At 36.9% G+C, this 24,893-nt stretch overlaps 2 protein-coding genes across 3 annotated transcripts in view; both read left to right on the forward strand.

The window, feature by feature from the left end:
- The first annotated feature begins 1,841 nt into the window (after positions 1-1,841).
- sostdc1a (sclerostin domain containing 1a) lies at positions 1,842-4,732 on the forward strand. The gene is made up of 2 exons (XM_028013220.1): positions 1,842-2,147; positions 3,779-4,732. The coding sequence occupies exons 1-2, from the start codon at positions 1,940-1,942 to the stop codon at positions 4,222-4,224; spliced, it is 654 nt and encodes a 217-aa protein (XP_027869021.1). The 5' UTR covers positions 1,842-1,939; the 3' UTR covers positions 4,225-4,732.
- Positions 4,733-6,773: 2,041 nt separating this feature from the next.
- crppa (CDP-L-ribitol pyrophosphorylase A) overlaps positions 6,774-24,893 on the forward strand; it is a 39,810-nt gene continuing 21,690 nt past the window's right edge. Inside the window, exons 1-6 of one of the 2 annotated variants that reach the window (XM_028013327.1) lie at positions 6,774-7,179; positions 9,996-10,269; positions 13,603-13,752; positions 18,102-18,206; positions 18,959-19,004; positions 22,261-22,358. In XM_028013327.1, the coding sequence (XP_027869128.1) occupies positions 6,929-7,179; positions 9,996-10,269; positions 13,603-13,752; positions 18,102-18,206; positions 18,959-19,004; positions 22,261-22,358 (924 nt within the window). In that variant the 5' untranslated portion in view covers positions 6,774-6,928. The remainder of the gene's footprint in view (positions 7,180-9,995; positions 10,270-13,602; positions 13,753-18,101; positions 18,207-18,958; positions 19,005-22,260; positions 22,359-24,893) is intronic. The other variant, XM_028013326.1, reaches the window with a different exon arrangement.

The following is a 24,893-nucleotide window of genomic DNA, read 5'->3' on the forward strand; positions in this document are numbered from 1 at the left end:
TCTGAATAATATTATTTAGAATATCTGAAATATTTGAGAATAAATGCAGCTTGGAAAGTTAAAATGCCAAGACGCAACATTACTTGACACACTATTGGTTGGCTTTTGCAAGCCAGCCAATCCAGAAGTATTTATTTTCCTTGATGCTGATTGGCTGTAACGCCAAAAGCAGAGATATGGAAGTGTTTAGACGGTTTCCACTGTACACATTAATGCATTTTAAGGTATATCTGGTGTTTGAACTACTAAAACAAGCAGTTCAAAGCATTTTTAAAGATAGGTCCCAAGGTTTCAATGTGGAAATAGAGGCAAAGTTTCAATACTCATCGAAACTATTGAACTGAAACAACCTCTGATATCTCTCTGCAGTCACAATAAGCGTAGCTAAGTTACATGCAAGGGTAGGATAAAACATAAGTAGGAAGGTACCAAATAATAAAAAGTTGTGTAAAATTGGAGTGCAAAGAGTGAACGTCGGTCCTCACATCAAGAATCAGATCAACTAAAACTGCGCTCAGTAATGCACCAGAGTAATTTTTCATTTCTGCAAGGAAATAGAACAATAAATACAAATCAACTCAAAAAGAAGCAGCACAAGAAAACATGAAAGATTTTTAATGTATAGGCCTGCTAGACCATAAAGAGAAATTTAAAACCTGTCTTCTTGCAAATGTTTGTTTAACAAATGGATTGCTTTTGCAATGAAAGACTGTTTTGTCCTATTTTTTGAAAAGACATGGGTGGCGATGCATTCTACCTGAGGGTAACAGTTCAAAGGCAGCAAAGGAGGATGCTTTTGATCAGCTAGAATCCTCTGTGCTTTGTTAAGGGATTTCAATGCATAGATGTGCTTTAAACAGGCAGAGAGATTGAATGGCAAGATTGTACCTTCTCCAAATGTTATTTTCTGTGCTGCTCTTTAAACTGTTGAAGCTAGCCAAATTATGATAAAATGCCGTTTGATTTTGTTCCTTTTTTCTTGATTTTATAGTCTGCAGTTGATATTTTCCAGTGTTGAAATTACCTGAAGGACCCTAAAAATTCTCACAATTCAAAATAAATTTGGCATTATTTACATGACATTATTTACTTAGGCTTTTGCAATGGTGGATACAATTATGAACAGTTATAAGCAACAGTTAGTTTTGGCCTAAAATGTACATATAAATGTAAGATGTAGGATTTCGTAAAGTTTTGGAAAGGCTTTGCTAAAGTAAGTTGAAACAAATAATTTTTTTTTTCTTGTGTCTTATTTTGTTATATTATAATCATGTCATTTAAATAAATAAATAATTTTCAATTTGGTTGTTAAAATAGAAACATTTTCACATAACTTTACATTTTGGTTGATCTGATGATGTAATTTTTTAGAGTAGTTTTTTTTTTTTTTTACCAAACTGTTTTACTTGAGTAATCTCTTGGATGGCTACTTTTTACTTTTACTTCAGTAAAAGTTGAAGTAGTACTACTATTACTTGAGTACAACTTTCAGCTACTCTACCCATCACTGCCAAGATGTGGGCTACAGATACACTCGAAGCCTGAAAGAATAAACTGAATCAAGGCTTGGTTCAAAAAAGTATGTCAAATTTTAATTTACTAACAGATTTGTTTGTTTTTAAGTTGAGCTATTCATGGTTATTTGTGCAAAACAACAACAAATATTCATGGTGGAAGACAGACCCCTCTTCTTCAACATACGGGGTGGATTTCAGGTTCTTAAGACTAAAATAAAACAAGTGGGCGAGGTTTGAGACCAGCGGTGATGCATGGCGACCAATCAGATCCTCCAGAAGCAGACATACCTGAGCAGCTGCCAGAGCGCGAGGCGGGCCGGGTCGCATTTAAAACCTCTCTCCTCGCACTCAGCAGCTCATCCAGCATCAGGACACTTGTCTGCTTCTCTCAGCTTGTCATTTTTTTACAAAGAGAAGCAGCCATGCTCCTCCACGCGTCGTGTCGCTCCCTCCTCCTGCTCTGTGCCCTCCTGAGGAGCTGCCAGGCCGTGGAAAATGACGCCACGGAGCGGGTGTTCTCGCACGTGAGCCCCGCTCCGGCCGTGGAGCTGCACAGCAACGCGTCCCTGAACAGCGCGCGCACCGGAGGGCGAGGACAGGGCGGCGGTGCGGCTGCGCAGGAGCGAGGCGGTGAGTGGACAGGAAGGATGCTCTGCTCTTTTACTGCAACTCCTACATTCTGTAATAATGCCTGATTTATATGCACATTGTTAATGAATCTAAATTCGGCGAATAACAATTCTGAGCTCTTCGTTGCTTATTACTTTTGAGTAAAAATATGTTGAAGTAGTGCTACTCTCACTTGATTACAGTTTTTGGCCACTACCAAAATTCAATATTTCGGTAGTGGCCAAAAAACGAAATATTGAATTTAATCAAAGCTTGATACCTCGAAGGATGTACAAACACTTTCAGCCATGTTATGTCACAATATTTGTGCACTTTTTCATCTGAAACAGTAATAAAATGAAATCTTTCTTTCAAAAATGTAAAAAATAAAATGGAAGAAAACAATAAAATAATAATCAAACAAAACAAAACGTTCATATGAAGAGGCCAAAGCTTCTTAAATCATATCCCCGATTGTCTAATTTGTTTTAATACAATCGTTTACATATAAAACGACTATTTTGTTGATTTGGATTTTGTTATTAACATGAGTGAATTAGTGCCACTATCACTCCTTTAAATATCAGTAATTCAATGTGACAAATTTTATGCTAGAAAAAGTTGCAAAAACAATCAACATAAACAACCACATTTGCAGTAACTTTTAAAAAACCCCATTGATATTCATATCAGATTACATTAAAAATCAAAATATATGCTGCATTTCTGACTGATTTATTTAAATCCTGAGGAAGAAGCAATGTTTTGTTTGACTAAAAGGTCAAAATTAAGCGTAAAAAAATTTGCTTTACAGAGTAATACAGCAGGTATCTGTGTCTGTTGCTGGCGCCAAAAGATAACTTTTTTCTCACTAAATCAAAATTTATTTTTGCACCTCTTGTGCAAAACCAAAAACAAATGAACATGTTCCAGTAGACGTTTGAATATCTAAATATATCTCAATCAGAAGACCAGTAAAATTAAGGTAAACATAAAGCAAAATTAGCATAACAAACAAGAACAATAATAAGAATCTTGTTTTGAAAACCACAGATTTCAGTTTTCTATTTTTACATTGTATAAATGGAATCATAAAAAGACAAACATCAGTGTATTAGTATACTAGAGATGGCTGCAGTCCAGATGGATGAGGTATTCTCCCTGCGCCATTGTTGCCCTGCGGCTCTCCTGGTATGAGACCCTGATGGATGGGGATGTTTGGGGGTGGAGGGAGTGTAAGTAAGAGACAGGAAGACAGAGCTCATCCTGGCTCCATTCATCCAACGCTGTCACAGAGGTGTATGGAGATGCATGAATGGAGCAGGAATTGGGTTACAGCCATGGAGGGGAGGGCAGGGGGGACAGTTTTCATAGCCTGCAGGAGTAAAAGCTGCTTGCCTGCAAAGGTGCATTCCTCCTGCTAATCCATGATTTTCTCTTTTTGTCACCATGCTGTAATTATAATTTAAGGAAGAAAGGTCAAGATGCTACTGTCTTGCATCCTTGTCTTCATGTTTCTTGCCAGAAGCTTCAAATGGATTCCCAGCCAATGTAATGGGAGAAAACTGGAGTCAGAAATCCTAAAGGGGGAATGCTGGAATTGTTTGAAAATATCTATAGCTGTAAAAATGGTCCTATCTGTTCGCCCACAGATCGGAGTCAGATTGGCTGCAGAGAGTTGAGGTCTACAAAGTACATCTCAGACGGCCACTGCACCAGCGTCAACCCCATCAAGGAGCTGGTGTGCGCAGGCGAGTGTCTCCCAGCTCGGATGCTGGAGAACTGGATCGGCACCTCCCGCGGCAGGAAGTTCTGGGCCCGCCGGAGCAGCAGCCACGACTGGCGCTGCGTCAATGACAAAACCCGCACCCAGCGCATCCAGCTGCAGTGCCAGGACGGCACCACGAGAACGTACAAGATCACCGTGGTGACCTCCTGCAAGTGCAAGAGGTTCTCGAGGCAACACAACGAGTCCGGTGGCAAGTTTGAGGACCAATCCGTGCTGCAGCCGTCAATCCTCCACAGACACAAATCCCAGAGCAAGAAGAGGCTGGGCAAGACCCGGCTGAGGGAGAACTGGCATGAGACTGAATCCTAAAATCTGCAACATCTTCAGATTGACTCTAAAAATAATCCTCGGGAGGTTTCTCCTTTTGACCTTTGGAAGTTGTGGATTATCTTTCTGTGATTTTCATCTGACTTATGCAAAGTCAGGTAGCTAATTTGGAGACTTCAAAGTGGATTCCCAAAGATTTTTGATTTAAAAAATGTGAACAAAAGTGGATTGTACAGTCTGGAGAGTTCCATGTAGTAGAACACATTATCCCATATGGGCTATGCATATTCTATGGAGATCTGCATCAAACTAGTGGGAAAACACCCATACGTCTTTAAAACATTAACTGTAAATAACTGTACATATATGAAATCCATACTCACATTTTGAAATATGGCTGTGTTTATAAGATTTTACTCTGTAAGAAATATGATGTTTGATGTAATATATTTTTTGTCGCAATATATCTGGTGAATTAATTTGTTTAGCATCTGCAAAAACTTCACTCTTGTCTTTACTTTGTGCAAAATAAATCCAACAATTGATCACATGTTGTTTCATATTGTTAAAAGCTTTAAAGCCTTATGTAGACATGAGACCTTACACCCTAACACATTGTACAAACTGTTAGATGAAATCAATTTAATCAAGATTTCAACCAACAGTTTGTACAATTATTGTCTGAAAAAAGCAGCCCCTCCTTCAGATCCCTGATTTTAGCCATCAGGACATAATCAAAATGTTTGATGGATACCAAGTTGACAAAAAGCTCTGTATGCCAATGCCATTTATTTGGAAAGACATCAGCAATGGGTCTAGTGAAGCAACTGTGGTTGTCCATCAATTTGAGAAAAGTTATAATGTCCAAACAACTTTAAATTCATCTTTCTACAATGAGTTTCAGTGCAAAGCATTCAAGACACTTGTCTTGGTGAGGTTCTTTGCTAAGTGGGAGAGCTTAAGTATCTTGGTGTTTTGTTCAAAAATGAGGAAAAAATGGAGCAAGAGATTAATTGGCAAATTGGTGTATTTTGAAATTCACTCTAAAGTTAATAGTTAAGAAACTCAAAAAGCTTAATACATGCCTTTTATGGCCTCAACATATTCATCAACAGTGATGAATATTTAGAGAAAAACTGAACAAAAATGTCAGGAGAAAGAAAGTGACAACAAGGTTGAATCTGAATGAACCACAAAACATCTGGAACAATGGATAAAAACAAAATGCATGAGCATAATGCACAGCAACGTGTTTAGCTAAAATCAAAGTCAGGAAATCAGCACAAACACCAGACATCAGCTGCCAGGCCTGAAACAGATGGTGATGATATGGGTTTGTCTTCCAGCCGCAAAACAAGGACGCCTTGCAGTCATTAAGCCAACCATGTCCTCTTTTGTTTATCAAAGTATTCCAGAGTCAAATGTGAAGCTATCTGTCCAACAGCTGAAGCCCACACTGGGTCATCAACAGGACATTGTTTCAACACACAGCAGCATATCTACAACAGATGACTGAAAAATGGAAACAATGTGTTGCAATATTGCTGATTTAACCGGATTGAAATACTGTAGCTGGACCACACAGAAGCTTTAGCAAAAGTTTTAAGAGTTTTAGCAACCCAAGGTGTTCTCAGTTTTTCTATTTTGTGCGATACCTCTATTTACCATTTTATTTTTATATTTTATTTGCATGTACAAACAATAAAATCAATGAGACTGTAAAAAAATAAGTGGCTAAATAATGCTTGTGTGGAATCTGATGTACATTTGAGATTTAAATAGTTTTAATTATGGATGATCATGTTTAATATGTTCTGACTCAAAATAGAAATTTACTGTCAACATAAACAATAAAACTTAGTGCATTAAGCAAATTCTGATATATTTTTGTTGGATTTTGTCTTGCAAAAACCACTGGAAATTTGCTACTTAAAATATCTATTTGGAGATATTGGGTGCACTGGGGGAACAGCTGCAGATTTGCTGATAAATATGTGTCAGGTTGAATTGATAAACCGGGATAAGATTTTCAAAGTAAAGTAAAGTAAAGTAACTTCAGGCACTATATAAATTCCCAGAATCAAAGTCTCCAATTGCAATACATTTATCAATTTAATTAGCCATAATAATAATAATAATAATAATAATAATAATAATAATAATAATAATCTTTCCCAATAGTTACTTTTCTGAATTAACTATGGGTAGAGAGCTCAAAAATGATTAATTGTCATACATTTTCTAAAATTTTTCTTCTTTTTTTTTTTCACAGTTAGTTTAGTTGAGCTTGTTTGTTTGTTTATCTGTCTTTGTCTTTTGCTTTGGTCATTTTTTGCTAACGTACATTCAAATACATTCAATTTGCCAATATTATCCACAAATAATTAAAATAAATGTAGGTGTTTCATGTAATCTGTGCTCAAGTCTTCTCCCTTATTCAGGCCCTTAATACATACAATTTTCCAACATTATCCATAAATAATTAAAATAAATGTAATCGTTTCATATAATCTATGCTTAAATGTTCTCCGTTATTCAGGCCTTTAATCCGAAATGCACATTGCCTTATTTTGAAAGGATAGAGCGGAAGTACTACCATTGCAGCGTTAGCTTCACGTTGCGGTTATATCCGCCGCTTCTCCATCCATGCCGCCTCAGTGACAGACATCCTGCCCGTCGGTCAGGAATGAACAGATTTTGGAGAAACCTCCTTTGACTCCTCTTTTACACCTCCCACCGTAAACAGATGGAGGTCAGTCCCGTTTATATGCAGGGTGATGACAGTGAACAGGACAGGCCCGCTTATCCCCGGCTTTTCCCAACAGGCGAAGCCCGGAAGAGCGACCACCTTAAGGCGGGACTCTGCGTGGACTTCCCGGTGTCGGTGGTTCTTCCGGCCGGCGGCACCGGAGAGAGAACCGGACTGCAGACACCAAAACAGTTCTGTCCGTGTCTGGGTAGACCGCTCATAAGCTACACTGTAGAGTCCTTTGAGAGGTAGGAAAATAAACTACGATAAATCCCTTTTAGTTATAAAATACAAAGAAAGCTGTTGGAAATATAGTTACCTCTTTGACAGGGATGGTTTTACTAGATGTAGGGCACAGGGGCTAAAAAATGTTCCACCCCCAACATCTCATTATTTTCTGCAACCATTCACAAATCAATCAGAATCCATCATTTTCTAATTCCATAAGGAATTAGGAAAATTATTCAGACCAAATATACAAATCCTTTGTCTTTCCAAAATCTAAATATCTTCTTTTCTTTTCCCAACAGTTACTGGTGATACAGGGAGAATATATTAAAATGCCACTGAAAGTATCAGGAAAAAAAGGTCCATTCCATCCATCTTGTCTGGGAATCGCAATAAAATTAATGAGCACAGAGAACTGATGATCAAGATTATGGTGATTGAGATTTATTAAAATTCTGTTTTTCCAATTGGTAGATGCATCATAGATGCAAGTAGGTTCTGCAGACACCAACAGGCTTTAGTGTGTTCTTGGTGACAAGAACAAAGTTAAGAATCATTGTTGTGTTAAACTGAAGTCACCTAAAAATAGAAAATGTATGAAGTTATTTGAAAAGAAACACTTCTGACAACATATTGGGAATTACAGCTTATATTTGTTTATGCAAGTACAAAGCAACCTGTCTTCTCAAATGAGCAGTACCAGTATCATATACCTTTATTCAGAAGTTAGAAAATAAAAAATGAGTTTAAAAAAAAGGCATGTGTTGACCAGCCGATATGTTGAGTTGTCAGGATAAAATTGCTACAGCAACCAGAATATAAAATAGTGCGTGTATTTGGTTGAAACCTTGAGCTGAAAGTTTGGGGTCAATCATTTTTAAAGGCTGCTTAAACATAAAAAAATAACAGAGTTGCAAACTACTAGACAGGTGGCCAATTCTAGTTTAAAACAAGTAAAAATAACAAATAATTTTGATGTTGGATACCAAACGTGCAGAAAGTACTTCAATGTAATAACAATAGCAGCTACAAGATTGCAGTTTTCTACCAGAACCCACTCAGATTTTTATTATTAATGATCTCAACATAAATAGACTGTGTTATGAGAAATTTCCAGTATTTTCTGATCGGACTTTGAAGTTTTTTCCCCCTCACATCCTGGCATGTTTAACCATGGCATTGTTAGGCTTGTCAGGAAGTACTCCAGGGTGTGTGTTTGCATGGAAGGAGTTTGTTTTATTCAAGGATTACCTTTTACAAGAAACGTAAGTGGCTTGTTTTGTGTGTTTCAGGATGCTTTGATCCTGCCTTGGCTGAAGTGTCCTGTTTTGGATGGCTTTTATTAATCGCATAACTGCTGTGGGAGAATACCTTGATTAAAGCAGAACATAGTGTTATAAACGAAACAAAAGCAAAGGGTTGTTGTTTGAAGGAAATTTAGCAGTGGTTCCGCCTAAAGTAATTTAAAAAACATCAACATTGTAAATCAAACAGCCAATGTAGATTGATTTAAAGTAAGAAAACAACTTTATTTTGGAAATGCTATTTTTTTATTACAGTTTGCTGGTGGAATATTTGAGTTTTTGTCTTTGGCAGACAGGCGGTCATATTTTCCAACAGATTTCAGGCTCCATGATGGGGAAATGAAACAGAGGATGTTTACATTACATCTCAATACCTGACTGGTGATAAAAACTATTAAAGCAACAACTGCTGTTGATCAGATGAGTCCTATTTACCTGTTGATTGTTGCTTACTTGTCATTAAGCGAGTAAAAGGAAACAGGCATTATAAAATTGATTCAGTGATCATAGGGAGAGGTTTTCTGAGGAGAAAAGTCAGGATCACGGTGAAATGATGGCGTTAAAAAACCCAATCTGAACCCTAAGTGTCCGCAGAGTTTTATTTGTGACTCAGTTTTTATATGAATGTAGTATAGTTTATAGATGATGGAACAGATCAGATCCAGTATCTGACCAGAGGCCACCAATCCATCCTAGAGTTCATATTTTGGCTGCACAGTTTGTCCAGGCCATTTGCGACCCTTGGACTGATTTTTTTGCGTCCCCTGACTGAGCAATTTAGGAATGATACAATTTGAACCTCCCAGACACAAATGATTGATTTAAATTAAGCCTTTTTATTTTTAATTGGTGCAAAATGGTCATAGCTTAAATTTGTCCTACAATTGGAAATACTGGCTACAATGAAAGTAATACATTTGTACATTTTTCAGGCTCATTTTACAGACTTTTTAATATTTATTTTCCAAATTTAGCACTTTAATACTCTATAATTTATTTTCTGGTGAGTAAAACTGTCCTTGAGCCAAACGAAATGTAAGTTTGTTCTGTGTACACTGTAAGAAATAGAAGTGAAACTCAAAGTATTTGTCTTTAAATAACCAGGATTTTTATTTTCTTCTGCAAGCTCCACATCTCTCCTGTGACTTTTACTCAACATTTTCATTAATTTATTAGAATTTGCTAAATATAAGATGTGTTTTCAAAGAAAAAAATTATTTTTCAGAATTTACCTATTTTTTTAAATTCAGACTTAAAAAATTGAAGACTGGATGCTTTTCCTTTAGTGAGGAATATCTGATTACTTTATTTATTTAATTATATTAATGTGGCTTAGTTTTTTGTTCAGAAGGAAAAAACAAAATTTTCTGGCCCGCAAGTTCTTCTGATTTATTAATTTTTGTCCCACATGACAAAAAGTTTGGACACCCCTGCTGTAGGAAATTGCAGTTACTCAGATCCAGCTGCTGTGTAGCTGGATTTGTTCTGACTGTGCCTACTTCTATCCTTTTTCATTTGCTTCATTCTTGAAGGGTGTCATGGATCCAAACCATTGTGGTTGTTGTTGCGAAGGAAAACATTGGCTTGATGATGGACATCATCCAACGGTTCCAGCACAAGAAGGTCCTAGTGGTACCCGGCGGCTCAACTCGTCACAGGTCCATCTGCAATGGAGTCGCGGCTCTGGGGGAGCAGCGGAGGCCGGCGGCCCACAAACCCAAGGTGGTCATCATACACGACGCTGTCCGCCCGTTTGTGGACGAGGACTTCCTGCACAAGATAGCGATGGCTGCCAAGGAGCAAGGAGTGAGTGCAGAAAAAGTTAATTTAATAAATACAGACTTCGGGATGGGTATTTATTGTATTGCTTATGACTTATTGTAAAAAATGTATTACCATGATAAGATTTTGATTTATCATTGTCACAATAAATTCCATTTAATGATGTTTAAAAACCCCTAGAACTGTTCATATTGTCAGGATTATTATAAATGTGCATAAATAATTCATGTAGAAATCTGAAAAAAGGATAAAACTTTAGGTTCATGTCCCCCACTGCTATACAGATTAAATTAGGAGGAAAATAAAAAAATTTAATAAGATTTCATCCACCCATCCATCTGAATGGACCTAATTTGAGATGCCCTGTGTTTATTCAAAGCTTGGATTTATTAGTCAAATGATTGTTCTGTGTTCAAGGCTCAGCAAATGGAAAACCGATGAAGTCAGTAAATTAAATTTTTCCAAGGGACAAACAGTGCAGAGACTCAATGTAATCCCTGTTCAAATGGAGAAACAACCCTGAAAGCCACTCTGTCGTCCTCACGCTTGGAGAGAGCGGTGTAAGCTAAATTAAATCCTGACTAGAGCTCAAACTTCATCTACTATTGAGCCTTGAGCTGAAAACCAGAAAGGGTCAATCGCAGAAACAAGTGGAAACAAATCTGCAGTGATTAGCTGTCCCAGATTCAGATATTAAATGGGAAAGCAGGGTGTAAGCACATCTTTAAAGTCTTAAAATGTCTTAAATCCATTTTAAAAAGTAAGTTGGCCTTAGATACATTAATCACAGGTCTTAAATTTTGACTGTAGGTTCTATGTATTTTTTTCTCTTTTGTCTTGTTGGACTTTTCGGTCGGACACAAGTTTGAATTGCACACAGACATTTTCATTGCATTCTGCGACTCAAGACATTTGAGGCTACCAGTAACCAGATGCTAATATGTACACTTGCTAGCTAACTAAGAAACTAGCTAGGTTTTTGCGTCTCTGATGGCGAAGTTCTAATTTTGTATTACCAACCTGGAGCATTATGGCAATTTACTGATTTTCTTTTATAAATTCCTATCATGACACATTTCTTAAATTTCTTAAAAAGATCTTGAAAGTGTTAATTTGAGTTTGTGAAACCTGCAGAAACCCTGGGACTTGAGCCTAATATTTTACCTGTTTCTATAAACATAAACAAACCAATCACAAAACCACTCCATAGCAGACTGAAAGAGCTGAAAGAAAACAAACAGGTTTCATGATTCTAGCTCATTTGAACTAGATTAATGCATCATTTCATGACAAAACATTTAGATATATGAATGATTTATAGTTAAAGCTCAACATGATGCAGGATCCTGTTGAAAGGAGCTCATACAGGTTATTAAATGAACATTCACAGATCCCGGCATTTCTGATGTGCCTGAGCTTTGAGGTGAACTTCCACAGCAGGCGGTCTGGTCCTTATTATCTCAGCAGCAAATAACCTCCTGAGCCCTTCTTTGGTAAAAGAAGCAGATTAATTTCTATCTCAAAAGCATGCAGAACCCTTTGAACATAGTTGCCTTCCCTTTACTCTACCATGCATCCACAAAGCTAGACCAGAAATGTTTCATTAGAAGCAGGGCATGCACATTTACTATTTTGTTATAAATCATTATATAACTAGTGGCGTAAGTCAACTATGTCATCTAGTAACTATTTTAATATTTTTTCTTGCGTTTTCAATCAAACCACCCTTCTGTGGATTTTAATTTTATGAAACTACATCTCAGTGATCCTCTGAGCCTTCATAAACTTATTGGAAGTGCAGTTCACTCACATTGGAGCAATCCGGTTTTATTACTAGGATTTGCAGCAATGTGTTGTGAAGAATCACAGCCTGGTTGATGTGTTTTGTCAAAATCCTGTAGCAGAAAGATAATTTTAAACCCAACTAATGAAAACTTAAAATATAGAGTTGCTAAAATCTCCTCATCTGTGTTTTCTTCAGCTTCTCCATAAATGGCAGCACTAGTCGTAGTTGTGATGTAACGTTAAACCAATTACAACTTGAACTCTCACTCCGTCTGAGCCTTATTTTATTTTTCTAAAAGCACAAAATCTTACCAAGTATTTTTGGTTTAGCTTCTGGTGCAAATGTCTTAGTACATTTGAAATAAGACAAAATTAACTTAAAAATAACTTTTGAGCAAGATACAGGGGCTTGTTTTAAGTAAATAATTCCTTAATGTTGATGAAAAAGTACTAGTTCCATTGGTAGATTATTTCACTTATAACAAGACATTATTCCTATGTTATAGGTTAATTTATCTGCCAATGGAACAAGTATTTTTTTCAACAATATTTAGGAGTTGTTTATTTGAAACAAGTGGCTAAATCTTGCTGAAAAGTTACTTTTAACTTAGTTTGTCTAATTTCAAGTGTGCTAAGATATTTGCACTAGGAACTAGACCAAAAATATTTGGTAAGAGTTTTTGTTTTTGCAGAGAGATGATAAAGCTTCAGCTTCTACTGCATGTTATAATCAGTGATGTCAGTAACGTAATACAATGCAAGATAATACTGGAACACGCAAAAACACACACGAATTACTAACGTTTTTTTGTACTGTTGTAACCATTAAAAAAAATTCCTCTTCAGTTCAACCTTATAAGTGGAGACTCATTGTTGATGTTACTATTATAAAATAACTTGCAATTAAGTTTTGGCAAAGATCAATGTAATTGGGCGTGCTGTGGTGGCGTAGGGGATAGACCCATGTTTGGAGGCCTTGAGTCCTCGACTCGGCCGTCGCTGGTTCGATTCCCGGACCAGGCGACATTTGCCGCATGCCTTCCCTCCTCTCCTTCCCCCTTTCCTGTCAGCCTACTGTCATATAAGGGACACTAGAGCCCACAAAAAGACCCCCTGGAGGGGTAAAAAAAAAAGATCAATGTAATTTTCACAGCGTTGTTGTTAGCAGCTGCTGAAAGTAACTAAAAAAGTTACTCTTAATGTTACTTTCCAAATCAAGTAGTCAGTAATCTAACTAAGTTACTTTTTCAAGGAGTAATCAGTAATTCGATTAAAGTTACTTTTTCAAAGTAACTATGCCATCACTGGTTATAATCTAGTAAAAGTGTTTACTAACGCCAGTCAATCACCTCAAAACTCACTGTTTACTGTTCCTGTCTGCTGACAATTGGGTTCAGCAACCCAAATTTACGTGGTACAGATTTGTTTTTGTGCATTATACATAGCAGGGAACTTGCATGTGTCTAATTTTGCCTCTTACAAATATTTTGGTGAGCATTATTTCTCTCTAAACGCATTCTTGACTTAATGTTTCATAATAAATTCCAGATCCTAATGTCTTTTTCCACACAGGCAGCTGGAGCTATTAGACCACTTGTTTCCACTGTGATCGCCACAACGTCGGAGGGATACCTGGATCATTCGTTAGAGCGAGCCAAGTACAGGGCTAGTGAAATGCCTCAGGGGTTCACATATGATGTCATCTGTGAGGCCTACAAGAAGGTGAGGGCGACTTTCTAAGTTACTGGGGTTTGATTCTTCTTTATTTTTAGTAGCTTTTTCTTGATCTGGAAATGTAGAAATTTTGGGACAAACCTTTCTGTATGATTACCATTATGACAGATTGTGAAAATTGTTCCATTACAGTTCAATGTGCCGAAAGCTACAGAGTTTCAGTGTAGAGCCAATTTTACAAGAAAATAAAATCTTCTTACTGTCTTCTGTTGGAGCTCAGTGCAACATTTGACTGTTGACTGTGATATAGTGCTGAAATGACTGGAGAGCTGAGTCAGACTCTGGTAGCGTACTGAACTGGTTCAAGTCTTACTTAAAAAAACATTGTCGTCTTAATGTCAATAGTAACTTTTCATCGGAGTGAACAGAAGTTACGTGCAGTGTATAGTTGTTATAAATGATTATTTTAATAATCAAGTATTCTAATAACTAATTGAATAAAAAACTTGATAAAGTAAATTACTGGTAAATCCTACCATAACAGCAGCGACGTTTCCCCCAGAATCCGGTGGTTGGATGCTAGTGCAGTCATTCGTCCAGCGGCCCGTCGTGTTTTCGAGTTAAAAAATGTCTAAAGTTGGGCGTGCCGTGGTGGCGTAGTGGTTAGCGCGACCCATATTTGGAGGCCTTGAGTCCTCGACGTGGCCGTCGCGGGTTCGACTCCCGGACCCGACGATATTTGCCGCATGTCTTCCCCCCTCTCCTTCCCCGTTTCTTGTCAGCCCACTGTCATATAAGGGACACTAGAGCCCACAAAAGACCCCCTAGAGGGGTAAAAAAAAAAAAAAAAATGTCTGAAGTTGACAGGAAATTTGAAAATATCACTTGATAATTATGTGTTACTCAAAGATTGGAAGATTAACACCTGAACACCAACTATAAAGTCTTGAAAAATGCAAACATAAAAAAAAAAGATTTAAATAAATAAAGCCTGGTGGCCCGCCAAGCTTATAATGCATTGGGGGAAATGCTGAGTAGTGTTAATGTCTTACATCAAAATTGGCCCAATTTTTCATATTATTCCGATGTCACTGGCCAGTTCTTTCTCTGATGCACCTGGAAAACAAACCACACACTAAACATTTGGGCTGCCACAGACTCATCTGCAGGACAAAAATGGAACAAAAATCCCCTTTTGAAAGATAAACCCTTAAATTACCTGTAACCTTTAGGTTGGCTCGTCTCAACAGCTGAGTGCAGTTTTATATGTCTACCTGCATAGAAGAGAGAATTTAGATTGATCTGTGCAGGATCCCCTCAGAAAGCAAAGGCTTTGTGTCCTTAGACCAAGGCAATCGAACTGAAACTAAAGATGCAGAAGTCGACCGTATTTATTTTTCAGGCATTTGGAGTTTGCGATTTCAGCCTTGATTTCTGCTTTCAAAGAGGCAGCAAACTTTTAGCTCACAGCTGAAGTATGTCTTTAGCTGGAGCGCCATTTGTCTGAAGTTATTTTTACTCCTGGCACGCACATATCTGCAGATCGCTTTGAAAGCTCCATTGGCTTCAACATTTTTAAGAAAATGAGCTCACTCTGGTGCTGCAGTGTCACAGATAGTCAGGTTGCAGAAAGACACACTCTCGGCTCTGACTGCGTGCCCCTCTGCTCCTTCTCCACCTTAAAAAGATTCGAAAGTCTAAGGTGTCTCTCAGGTTAAGACTGTAGGACATACTCATGACAAATCTCAGAGCGCGTCAGATTTGGAGCTTGACATCCATTCAGAGCTGAAGAACTGAGGGGTGAAAAGACAAAAGGAGGGACACTTTATCCAGTATTTTGGGAGGGCTTTTGTATTTAGAGAAAATGCAAAAGGTTAAATTACCTCAACGCAGAGACCATGTTTTTCTCCTCTACAGTTACACAGACGCTGAAGGAAAAGGACCATTTATTATCTATTTTATCACTCAAATATTATTGAACATTAGTTTAAACTCAACAAAATACCAACCTACTCACTGACTCACAATACATTAAATCAGGATCCAAAGTGCAGCTTGGTTGATGCAGATGGACACTTTTTCAAATATCTTTTTAATAAATAAATAACATCTAATTTTAAAAAAAAAGTATTAGGTACCAAAAACTGATTCCCATTTCTTTATGAGATTTTTGCATTTATCAAAATTTTTAAGTAACTGGAACCACAAACAATTCCCTACTATTTTTCAAAACACAAATCTTAGAATCAACGCACAAAATGTAGAACCTGTGAGTGTTTTTGTATCTGCACATCCATTTTCTACAAACATCTGACCATTTCCTTCATTTGAATAAAATTTTTATTGTTTAGATTATTATTGATCAGCTAAAATAATAATAAAAAAAACAACACACCAAACACTTGTTTTAAAATATTATACGTAAAACAACATGCAGTTTTTGCGGCTCCAATACCTTTCGAATTGTTCATTTTAATATAACTGAAATTGTTTAGATTATTATTGAGCAGCTAAAACAAAAAATAAAAAAACTAAATAAATTTAAAAAGCACACCAATAGTTTGTCTTAAAAATGTTATAAAAATTATAGTTCAATGACTTTGGCCCTCATGGTAAAAAGTTTTTACACAACTGCATTAAATACTTCATTCATCGAGTTGTACACACAATGCCTCGCAAAAGTACAAGTACCCGTTACACTTTCTTCATATTTAGTCGCGTTAAAACTTCAGGCATTAGTGTATCTTAGTTGGGTTTTCTGCAGTATATCAAAACCAGAGTGCATAATTGTGAATTAGAAGGATGCATTTGTAATCATCAATACTTAATATTTCACTGCAATTACAGCTGCGAGTCTTTTGGTATATGTTTCAATTTCCATATCTAGAGGCTGAATTTTTATTTTCAAGGCTTACCACAGATTCTCAGTCGGATTTAGGAATGGATTCTTTTTTATTTGTTTATTTTTATTTACCCTTAATCAACCTGACATTAAGGTTAACTTTTTTTTTTTTTGAAGATCTGACCAGGAAGTAACCAGGTGGAAGATTTAATCTAAAAGTTTCACAATGTAAAAATGTTAAAGTCATCATGGTTCAGGTGCAGGAATAGCAGTGTAACTTAAAGAAATCTTAAAAGTTTAAGAAATCTTTAAATGAGCCTAAAATCTCCCACAGAGACCAAACATTAAGTTTGTGTAGCTCCTCTACTCCTCTATTTGGTAGAAAACGCAGTTTGGCCAAATTTATGGAAACTTAACCTTCTGAGAAGCCAAGTTGAAAATTACAGTGAAAACAAGCAGAGCTGCACAAGTTCAAGAAAACATGGACTTGCAGTTCTTTTGCTGAAACATTTGATTATATCAATTACATCACTTTTTGTGACTCTTTCTTTTTTTTTCTCATTTTCCTTCATCACATTTTCACCACCACTTTTATCAGCTTCAGGATCAGAGTTATGCTGATCTTGCATGCAAGAAGCTTGGAACATAATATCCTACCAAATACTCCTGTCTATAGTGATTGCAGTGTTACCTCTGAATGCATCAGTGACATGAAGTAATTACTTACTTTCCTCACTTTTTACTGTATTTTTGCAGCTTATATACGTACTTCAGGTTAAATGTACACACATATCTGTTCTGCTGAATGACAGAGACAAGGAGCCACAGCATCACTTAAGATAATCATCCTATATCGTTTAATGTCTTGTAAAATTATGTGGTTAAAAAGACCTTAATTAAAAACAGTCTTGGACATTTTCAGTGTTAAATCTGAAAGATAAGAGAGCTGTTATAAGGCCAAGAAGAATTCATCGGCCAAAGAAAATGGAGCTTTATGATGTGATGTAAAATGTGGTGACAGCAGCGTCATGTTCTGAGCATTTTCTTTGCGAGCCCTGCCACTGATCACTTTGGAGACAAATAAATCAAATGGAAAAGATTATTGTGAAGTTTACGATGTAGCATACAGAGCAGAAAAGTTAAAAGTTTACCAACAAAATTCAAAAAATTGGTTAAAAGGTTTGTGAAGATTTTGATGTTAATCTTCACATCAAAAGCAGATTCAGCATTATTAAAGCTGAATCAAATTTTTTAGTGGATAAAAAGAGGTTTTATTCACCAAACATTTTCAGGTTGATTTATGCTGCAACTCAAGCATTGTAACAATCCTTAGGACGTTAGGGTGTCTAATTAAGCCAAAGAATTTACAAACACTTACAAAATTTGCCCCCTAGGTTTTGTCGTGAACCGTTTTTATCTTTTCTGCCAAGCTCTTCTCATACTTTAGAACCACTACTCCTGTAAAGAAGTACTTTATAAGAATTAAGACACATATTTTGTTGTTGACAATAATTTCTCTGTCATAAATTACACCGTCCATATGGCATCTCCGCAGTGCACCGAGTCAGACTTTGAGTTCGGTACCGAGTGTCTCCATCTTGCTCTGCAGTACTGCGGCACCAACGCCAAACTCATTGATGGTCCGCCAACCTTGTGGAAGGTGAGCGTAAAAACGACCTGCTTTGGGATGGTACTGATCCATTAAGTAAGATTTTGCACTGTTTAATGAACCGAAATAAAGGTTTTTGAATTTTAAAATAGTTTTACTTTGGAAAAAGTCGAAACACGGACCATGCTTTGTAAAAAAGTCTTTATATGCGGAAACATGACAGTTTCCAGTTTCCCGGGAACTGACTCAGTTACACCGGTTCTGTCTGGAGCAAATTTCCAGCAAACTGTGATGAGAAAATTATGAAACAAAATCCACAAAATTTGATCCAAAAGGCAATCTTAGCAAATACCAAAAAAAATGTTTGAAAACGTCTGTGAATATACTGTATGTGCAATTCTATAAAAAAAATGACCTCCCTTCTAATTTTGACATTTGGTGAATAGAAATAATTCTCAATTTAACAATCTCAATTTAACAAAAACAAATCAGATATCATTTTAAAATATATGTATTTTTTAGCACTTGAACCATACTTGACTTGTACTTAAAGAATCTGAATCTGTGTGTGGGACCATTCATCGGAGTAAAAGCGGATTTTAATGATTTACGATTGTTTGATTTATCGCCTTTATCAGCTCAGGTTTAAGCTTCTGTAGCTTAGAGGCAACATTCCGTCCTTGTGAGAGTTTTAGGACAAATATGTCAAAATCTGAGAAAATAATTTGAAAATATTTCTGCATGGATGTGTGTGAGTAAACTACTTTTGTTTCTACTTTGACTAAGCAACTGTTGTCCATCAGGTGACCTATAAACGGGATTTGGCTGCTGCAGAGTCCATCATCAAAGGTCAGTTTTCCGTCCTCGTAACCTTTCTTTTTACACGGCCTGTTAGGCAGTTCACCCAGAAAGTATTCACCGTGCTTCACTTTTTCCACATTATATGTTACAGTGTCATTCAAGATCTCTTTCCACAAAATTGTGCACCCAAATACCTCATTATGACAATGTGGAAAACCTTTGGGGATTTTTGCAAAAAAAAGAGGAGACAAAGAAATTTGCCTAATACTTTTAATACAATTACAGCCTCATCTTTTTCAATGTGATACCACCAGATTAGCTTTGCAGTTCTTCTCAAGCTCCATCAGGTTGCATGGAAGCTCTCTTCTGAAATGTTCACTTGCATTCAGGTCTGGACTCTGGCTTTGGCACTCTAGGACATTCTCAGAGTGGTTCTGATCCTCTGTTGTCCTGCTGACAAATGAATCGTCGCCTGAGTCTGAGGTCAAGAGCCCCCTGGGGCTGGTTTCTATACAGGTCAGGATGTCTCTGAACATTGCTGCATTCATCTTTCCCTCTGTCCAGACAATTCCTGATGCTCCAAAAAGTCCCCATAACACGATGCTGGCATCACCATGCTTTGCTGACCGTCCCTGGTTCCTCCAAACATGACTCCCGGTATACACACCAGAGATTTCGATCTCTGTCTCATCACACCAGAATCTTATGTCTCGTGGCTTTAGAGTCAGGCACCTTTTACTAAGGATTGGCCGACCAGCTATAGGAAGTGTCCTGGTGGTTTCAAGCTTCTTTCATTTATGAATAATGGAGGCCACTGAGGTCACTGGGTCCGCAGAAATGTTTCTGGATTTGGCTCTCAAGACAATCCTGTCTCAGTGGTCTAAAGACAATTCCTTCAATACCAAGCTTGGTTATTGCAAGCTTGATATTAACTCTGGGACCTTATATAGACAAGTGGGTGTCTTTCCAAATGCCTCTAAAAACAGATCAATGGATTTAAAAAATCCACCCAGACAGTTTTTAACAAATTAATGTTTTTTGGTGTCTGGAAAACAAACCTTTTCAGAGGCCTCCGTATTTGACTGGCTCTGCGCCGTTACCTAGCAACCCTAGCCATGCTGAGCACCGTTACCTAGCAACCCAAATGGAGCGCCATCACGCTTTGTCAGATGGTTTCCCTGCTGTATGCGTTGTGCAATGGCTGCTGGAAAAGACAGGTTTTAGTTGTTGACTTACCATCCAGAAACCACTTGCTGTATTATTGTTGATTTTGCAGGAGGCTCTCATTCTGCTTTTCAAAGATGTACAGTTGCACATCTGTTTGCAGGCGTTTTTATTTGTGAGGGTAAATGTTAAGTTGGGGGGTGTGGCCAGTAGCAGCTTATTTGGATTTAATGTGACAAGAGACCCTAAAAACAACAAAAAAAGATTGAACAAATGAATTAATTAGCAAAAAATCTCAAGAAAATTTCCACATTGTCATAATGAGGTATTTGTGTTGCAGTTTGTAATAAGGCTGTAACATAAAATATGAAAAAATTGAAGCACTGGTGATACTTTCCGGATGCACTGTGTGTGTCGTTCAGAGATCTTTGTTCCTGTTGTTGAGTTGTACAGTATGCATGCATGCGTACGTGAATGGCTGACAGAATAAATGCCCTGAAGTGAGCAGAGCTGGGGTGCTTTGTTTCTTTTTGTGTGGTCTGTAGTTAGCAGTCAATAGGTGACAATAAACCAAAATGACCCGTCACCATTCTCTAACGGGGGAAATTCTTTTTAAGCATTGTTTGGCCTGAGATGAAGAGGGCGGGTGTAAGCAGACGGTGAATACTGGGGAGAGCAAGTTAGGACAAGGGACACCTTCACAATCAGAGGAGAGGAAATAAACACAGCCCCATATTTCACCCTGCTAGCACCTGGACCAACAAGTACCTGTTTGATGGTGACAAGAGGTGTGCGGCGATAATTCCCAGAGCCTCCCAAGTGAATGAATTCATTGTGTGTTTTTAAGAAGAAAAAAAAACACGTGGAAGGAAGTCCTCATATCTGTCAGTTTGACTAACTGCTTATTGCTTCGGTTGGTGTGCGTTCGCATAAACGACTGGTTCTTTTATTAAGCGAGAAATCTGAAAAGGAGGTCTAATTTTTTCTTTTTTTGGAGTCTGCGATGAGCTGATTGCCCTTGATAATTGTGTTTTTTTCTAAAGACATGTAATTGTATTTTTGGTATGTCTGCTAGTTTGGCTGTGTGCCAGCTGGTGAATCATTGTTGTTATATCCGCCAGCCACCTCAGTCTAATTCACATAGTGTGTAAATCAATCAGCAGCTCAGAGGCACATTGACAACAATACAAGCTGCTAACTAGTTATTAGAAAATGTCTAAATCTGATAATAATTTAAAAATGTGTTTTTTCAAATGAAACTTATCTTCTCAAAAGATTCACAAAATAATAAATGTTTTTCTGAGGCGGATTAATTAAAAAAGTAATTTTAAATAGATAAAACATATATAGTTGCAGCAGTAGAAAGTGATTAATTTATTTTTGAGCATTTCAACCTGTTTTAATTGCATACAGCTAATATGCAGTTTAAGAAAAGCTGTAACTACAATTCTAATTTCATTTCAACTTATAATCACATCTCATCAGTGCTATTTATCACTTTTAAAAGCCAAAAATGTCTTATTTTGTTCTTTCTCTCCTTTTTGAATGCATTTTCAATGTAAACTTTTCAAAGCCGAAAGTTGAGCTTCATCTGATTTTAGATGCAGCCACAAACAATAAGCTGTAACGTTAGTGTCTGATTACAGAAACTGATTAAAAAAGGAGAAATGTAGCTAAACTCCTAAACAGTTACTTTAAAAATACATCTCCCTACATAAACAAACTGTCTTCACAGTAAATTTTACTGTTGTAAAATACAGTAGTATCCAGGTGATACAGAAATGTAAAGTTGAATATCTTGATAAGCGGACATTGCACCATAACTACTTTAACCACGCTCGAGCTTTTTCAGATGGGATTTTAATGCAAAGGGAAAATATATCTGAGAATAAAAATAATATCGGTGTATAACTATATAATCTTTTATACGTTGAACTCTTGATTGTTGGAGATTTTGGTAACAAAGCTGAATTAGGATGCAAGACTGTGGTAAAACAGGACATAGCTTGTTGCAAACTTTACGAACTTCTTTCCAATTAAAAAAAGCAGAGGAGAAAGTGGTAGATATCAGAGAGACTGCTAAATGCAATCACAAAGCCTTAATTCTCTTGAAACAACTCATTGATTTCTTTGTTTTCAGAGACTTTGTCGCAGTCAGCTTGCCTTATAACCGGGGGATTGGAAGCTGCTGTGGCTCTGGCCAATGTTCTCCAAAAAGCTTTTGGAGCTCTGAATATGGTGAGTTCTGCTGCAGAATACCAGCTTTCCATAATTACAGTTACAATGTTTAATGTTTTGTTCTCGAAATTGCTTTGAAATCTTTATTTGATGAAATAAGAAGTTTTGTTCCAGAATATTAAAACCTGCTGCCAGTCCTCCTTGGTACTTTTGTTTTTTAAAGAGCTTTAACTACTGTTGCTGACTGATTTTCAAAAAGAACAGGTGCTTTTTATTCTACACTGTTCCTCTTTGTCTCTTCTCATATTCATTAAACTTTCCCTGTCAAAACTTCATGTGAGCTCCATGTGGGTGGCCTAGTGGTGGGAGTTGGTATTTACAGTCAGTCGTGTATCATAGCCTGTCAAAAATGTCCACACTCCATTGTCCTCCTCATTTCTTCCCAAACTCCATCTCTCTCTGATTCAGAGAGAAAGAGTGAACTCTGGGAGTTTCCCTGGTTAACTGGGTGTTTATTGATGAATTCTTACCTCCTCCTTAATATTATCTCCCTTGTAAAAGACTAGACAAATGGTCAATGTTCATCCCTCTGCCTTTCTTTAACATCTGTTTTGTACTCACAGTCCTTTTTCTTGGGTAATCTAAAACAGCGCCCGAATGCAAAGAAGTAAAGACTGACAGTTTTTCATATTAGATATGGCTGCACAGATCATATAAACCTTTGATATGTGAAACACTTTTCTGCACCTCAAGAACTGCGGGATTTCCGTTGATCAAGTTTGAAAATCAGAAACCTCCAACTCAGGGCTCTCAAGCTTCAATCTCAGAGCCTGGAGCCCAGCTACCTTTAGATGAATATCTTTTCAGCACAGTTACATCAAAGATTTTGATTATTAGGAGGATGTAACTCAGGCATTTGATTCAGCTCTGTTGGACCAGGACTTTTACACCGTAAAAGGATGAAAACCATCCAGGTATAAAAATAGAAACTGCTTCTTGTGAAATATATGAAAGGTAACACGTTCTGCAACCGTAATGAGAACATGAAACTGATCCCTGATGAACAGCTGCTGACAGATTCAGATGGCTGTGATGCAGAAAATATGTTAAAAACCTCAAGAATTTAAAGGTCAATGTGACTTTATCAATACCTGCAGGTAGATTTGCCCAATATAAAAGAGATATCGCCTTAGGAAGCAAGTTATCAATTACTGAGTTAATCTAAAGTTGATTGATCTTATGGGTAAGCGGCCATTTTCTTATAAAAATTAGTTTTCTCTTGTTGTCTAGAGGGTTAACATCTTTCAATAACATTAAGGGCTAATTTAATTTTATAATATGCTAAAATAAAAACAAAAACATTGTTTTACATTAGCTGTATAAAATACTGCCTGAATAAACAGAATATTGTTTTTCTCATGTTATTCAACTTGAACACACAAAATATTATAAAAAATAAATCTCTGGTTACTGAATACAAAATAAAAAATGAAGAGAATAAAATACATTTTACAGTTTAATTTGCTATTCAAAATTTGATTAATTGGTTGAGTATGGAGGAATAAGAGCACACATATTCAGTCTCAAAGCAGAACTTCATGTCTTTCCTTCTCAAAACTTTTAATACTTTTGCTTGCATTTTTATTTTGAAAGCAGGACTTCATGTCTTTCTTCTCAAAACTTGTAATGATGGCACTCAAAACTTCTCCTTGCGCTCACACTTAGTCTCTGCTCAGAGCAAATCTTTGCTTGCAAAACTCTCTGCTCACTTGGTGAGATTTTCATCCAGGAGGAATATTAAGGAATTAAAAGTCAACTAAAAAGTTACTTGTAAGTTGGTTTAGTCTTATTTAAGGTTTGCTAAGATATTTGCACTAGAAACTAAACAAAAATACTTGGTAAGATTTTGTGTTTTTGCAGTGCAGTTGTTTGGCATCAAGTTACTATGTCATCAAAACTGTGCTACTTAAAACAAAATTCAAATATATTTTTTGTTATTTGCACCAACCTCTTTTCTAATACAAGGATCTAAACTCTGGAAGCACCAAGCTAGAATCTGAGCTCCACTTTTCTTCCTTGGTAATTCTTTAGCTTCCTGTAATCTTTGTTGATCTTTCAGTCATTTGAGATGATTAATTATATCTTGTCTGTTTTGGGTACTTTATCTTCAGTCACAGTGTCTGGTTGGTTGTCGCCAGTCTGTCAGGATGTGAAAATTTAGAGTCTAGACCTGAACTCCATTGAGAATCTGTGGAATGCACTGAAAAAGACTTGACACAGCAGTTCATCATCGTCAGCTTCGTCAAAAATCCCAAAACTCTTGAAGCTGTTTGCTTTGTGACGGGATTTGGAAGCTAAAGACAGAACATTTGACCGCTTTTTGTTATGGTTTCCCAAACAACTCTCCTTAGATTTCTAGTGTATTTCACCACATGTTCACAACACCCTAAGCCAGTCTTCATATTTGGAGACATGTCTCCTTTATCTTGCACATCTGTATTTATCTTCCCTGGGTGTAACCGCTGACAGTAGAGATTGGTGGCAGAACACTGCACATTTTAATTTTAATGTTCTGAAGTGATCTAAAGAGTTCAT

The sequence above is a fragment of the Xiphophorus couchianus genome, chromosome 3 (assembly GCF_001444195.1).
Source record: "Xiphophorus couchianus chromosome 3, X_couchianus-1.0, whole genome shotgun sequence".
In the NCBI taxonomy this organism is placed as follows: Eukaryota; Metazoa; Chordata; class Actinopteri; order Cyprinodontiformes; family Poeciliidae; genus Xiphophorus; species Xiphophorus couchianus.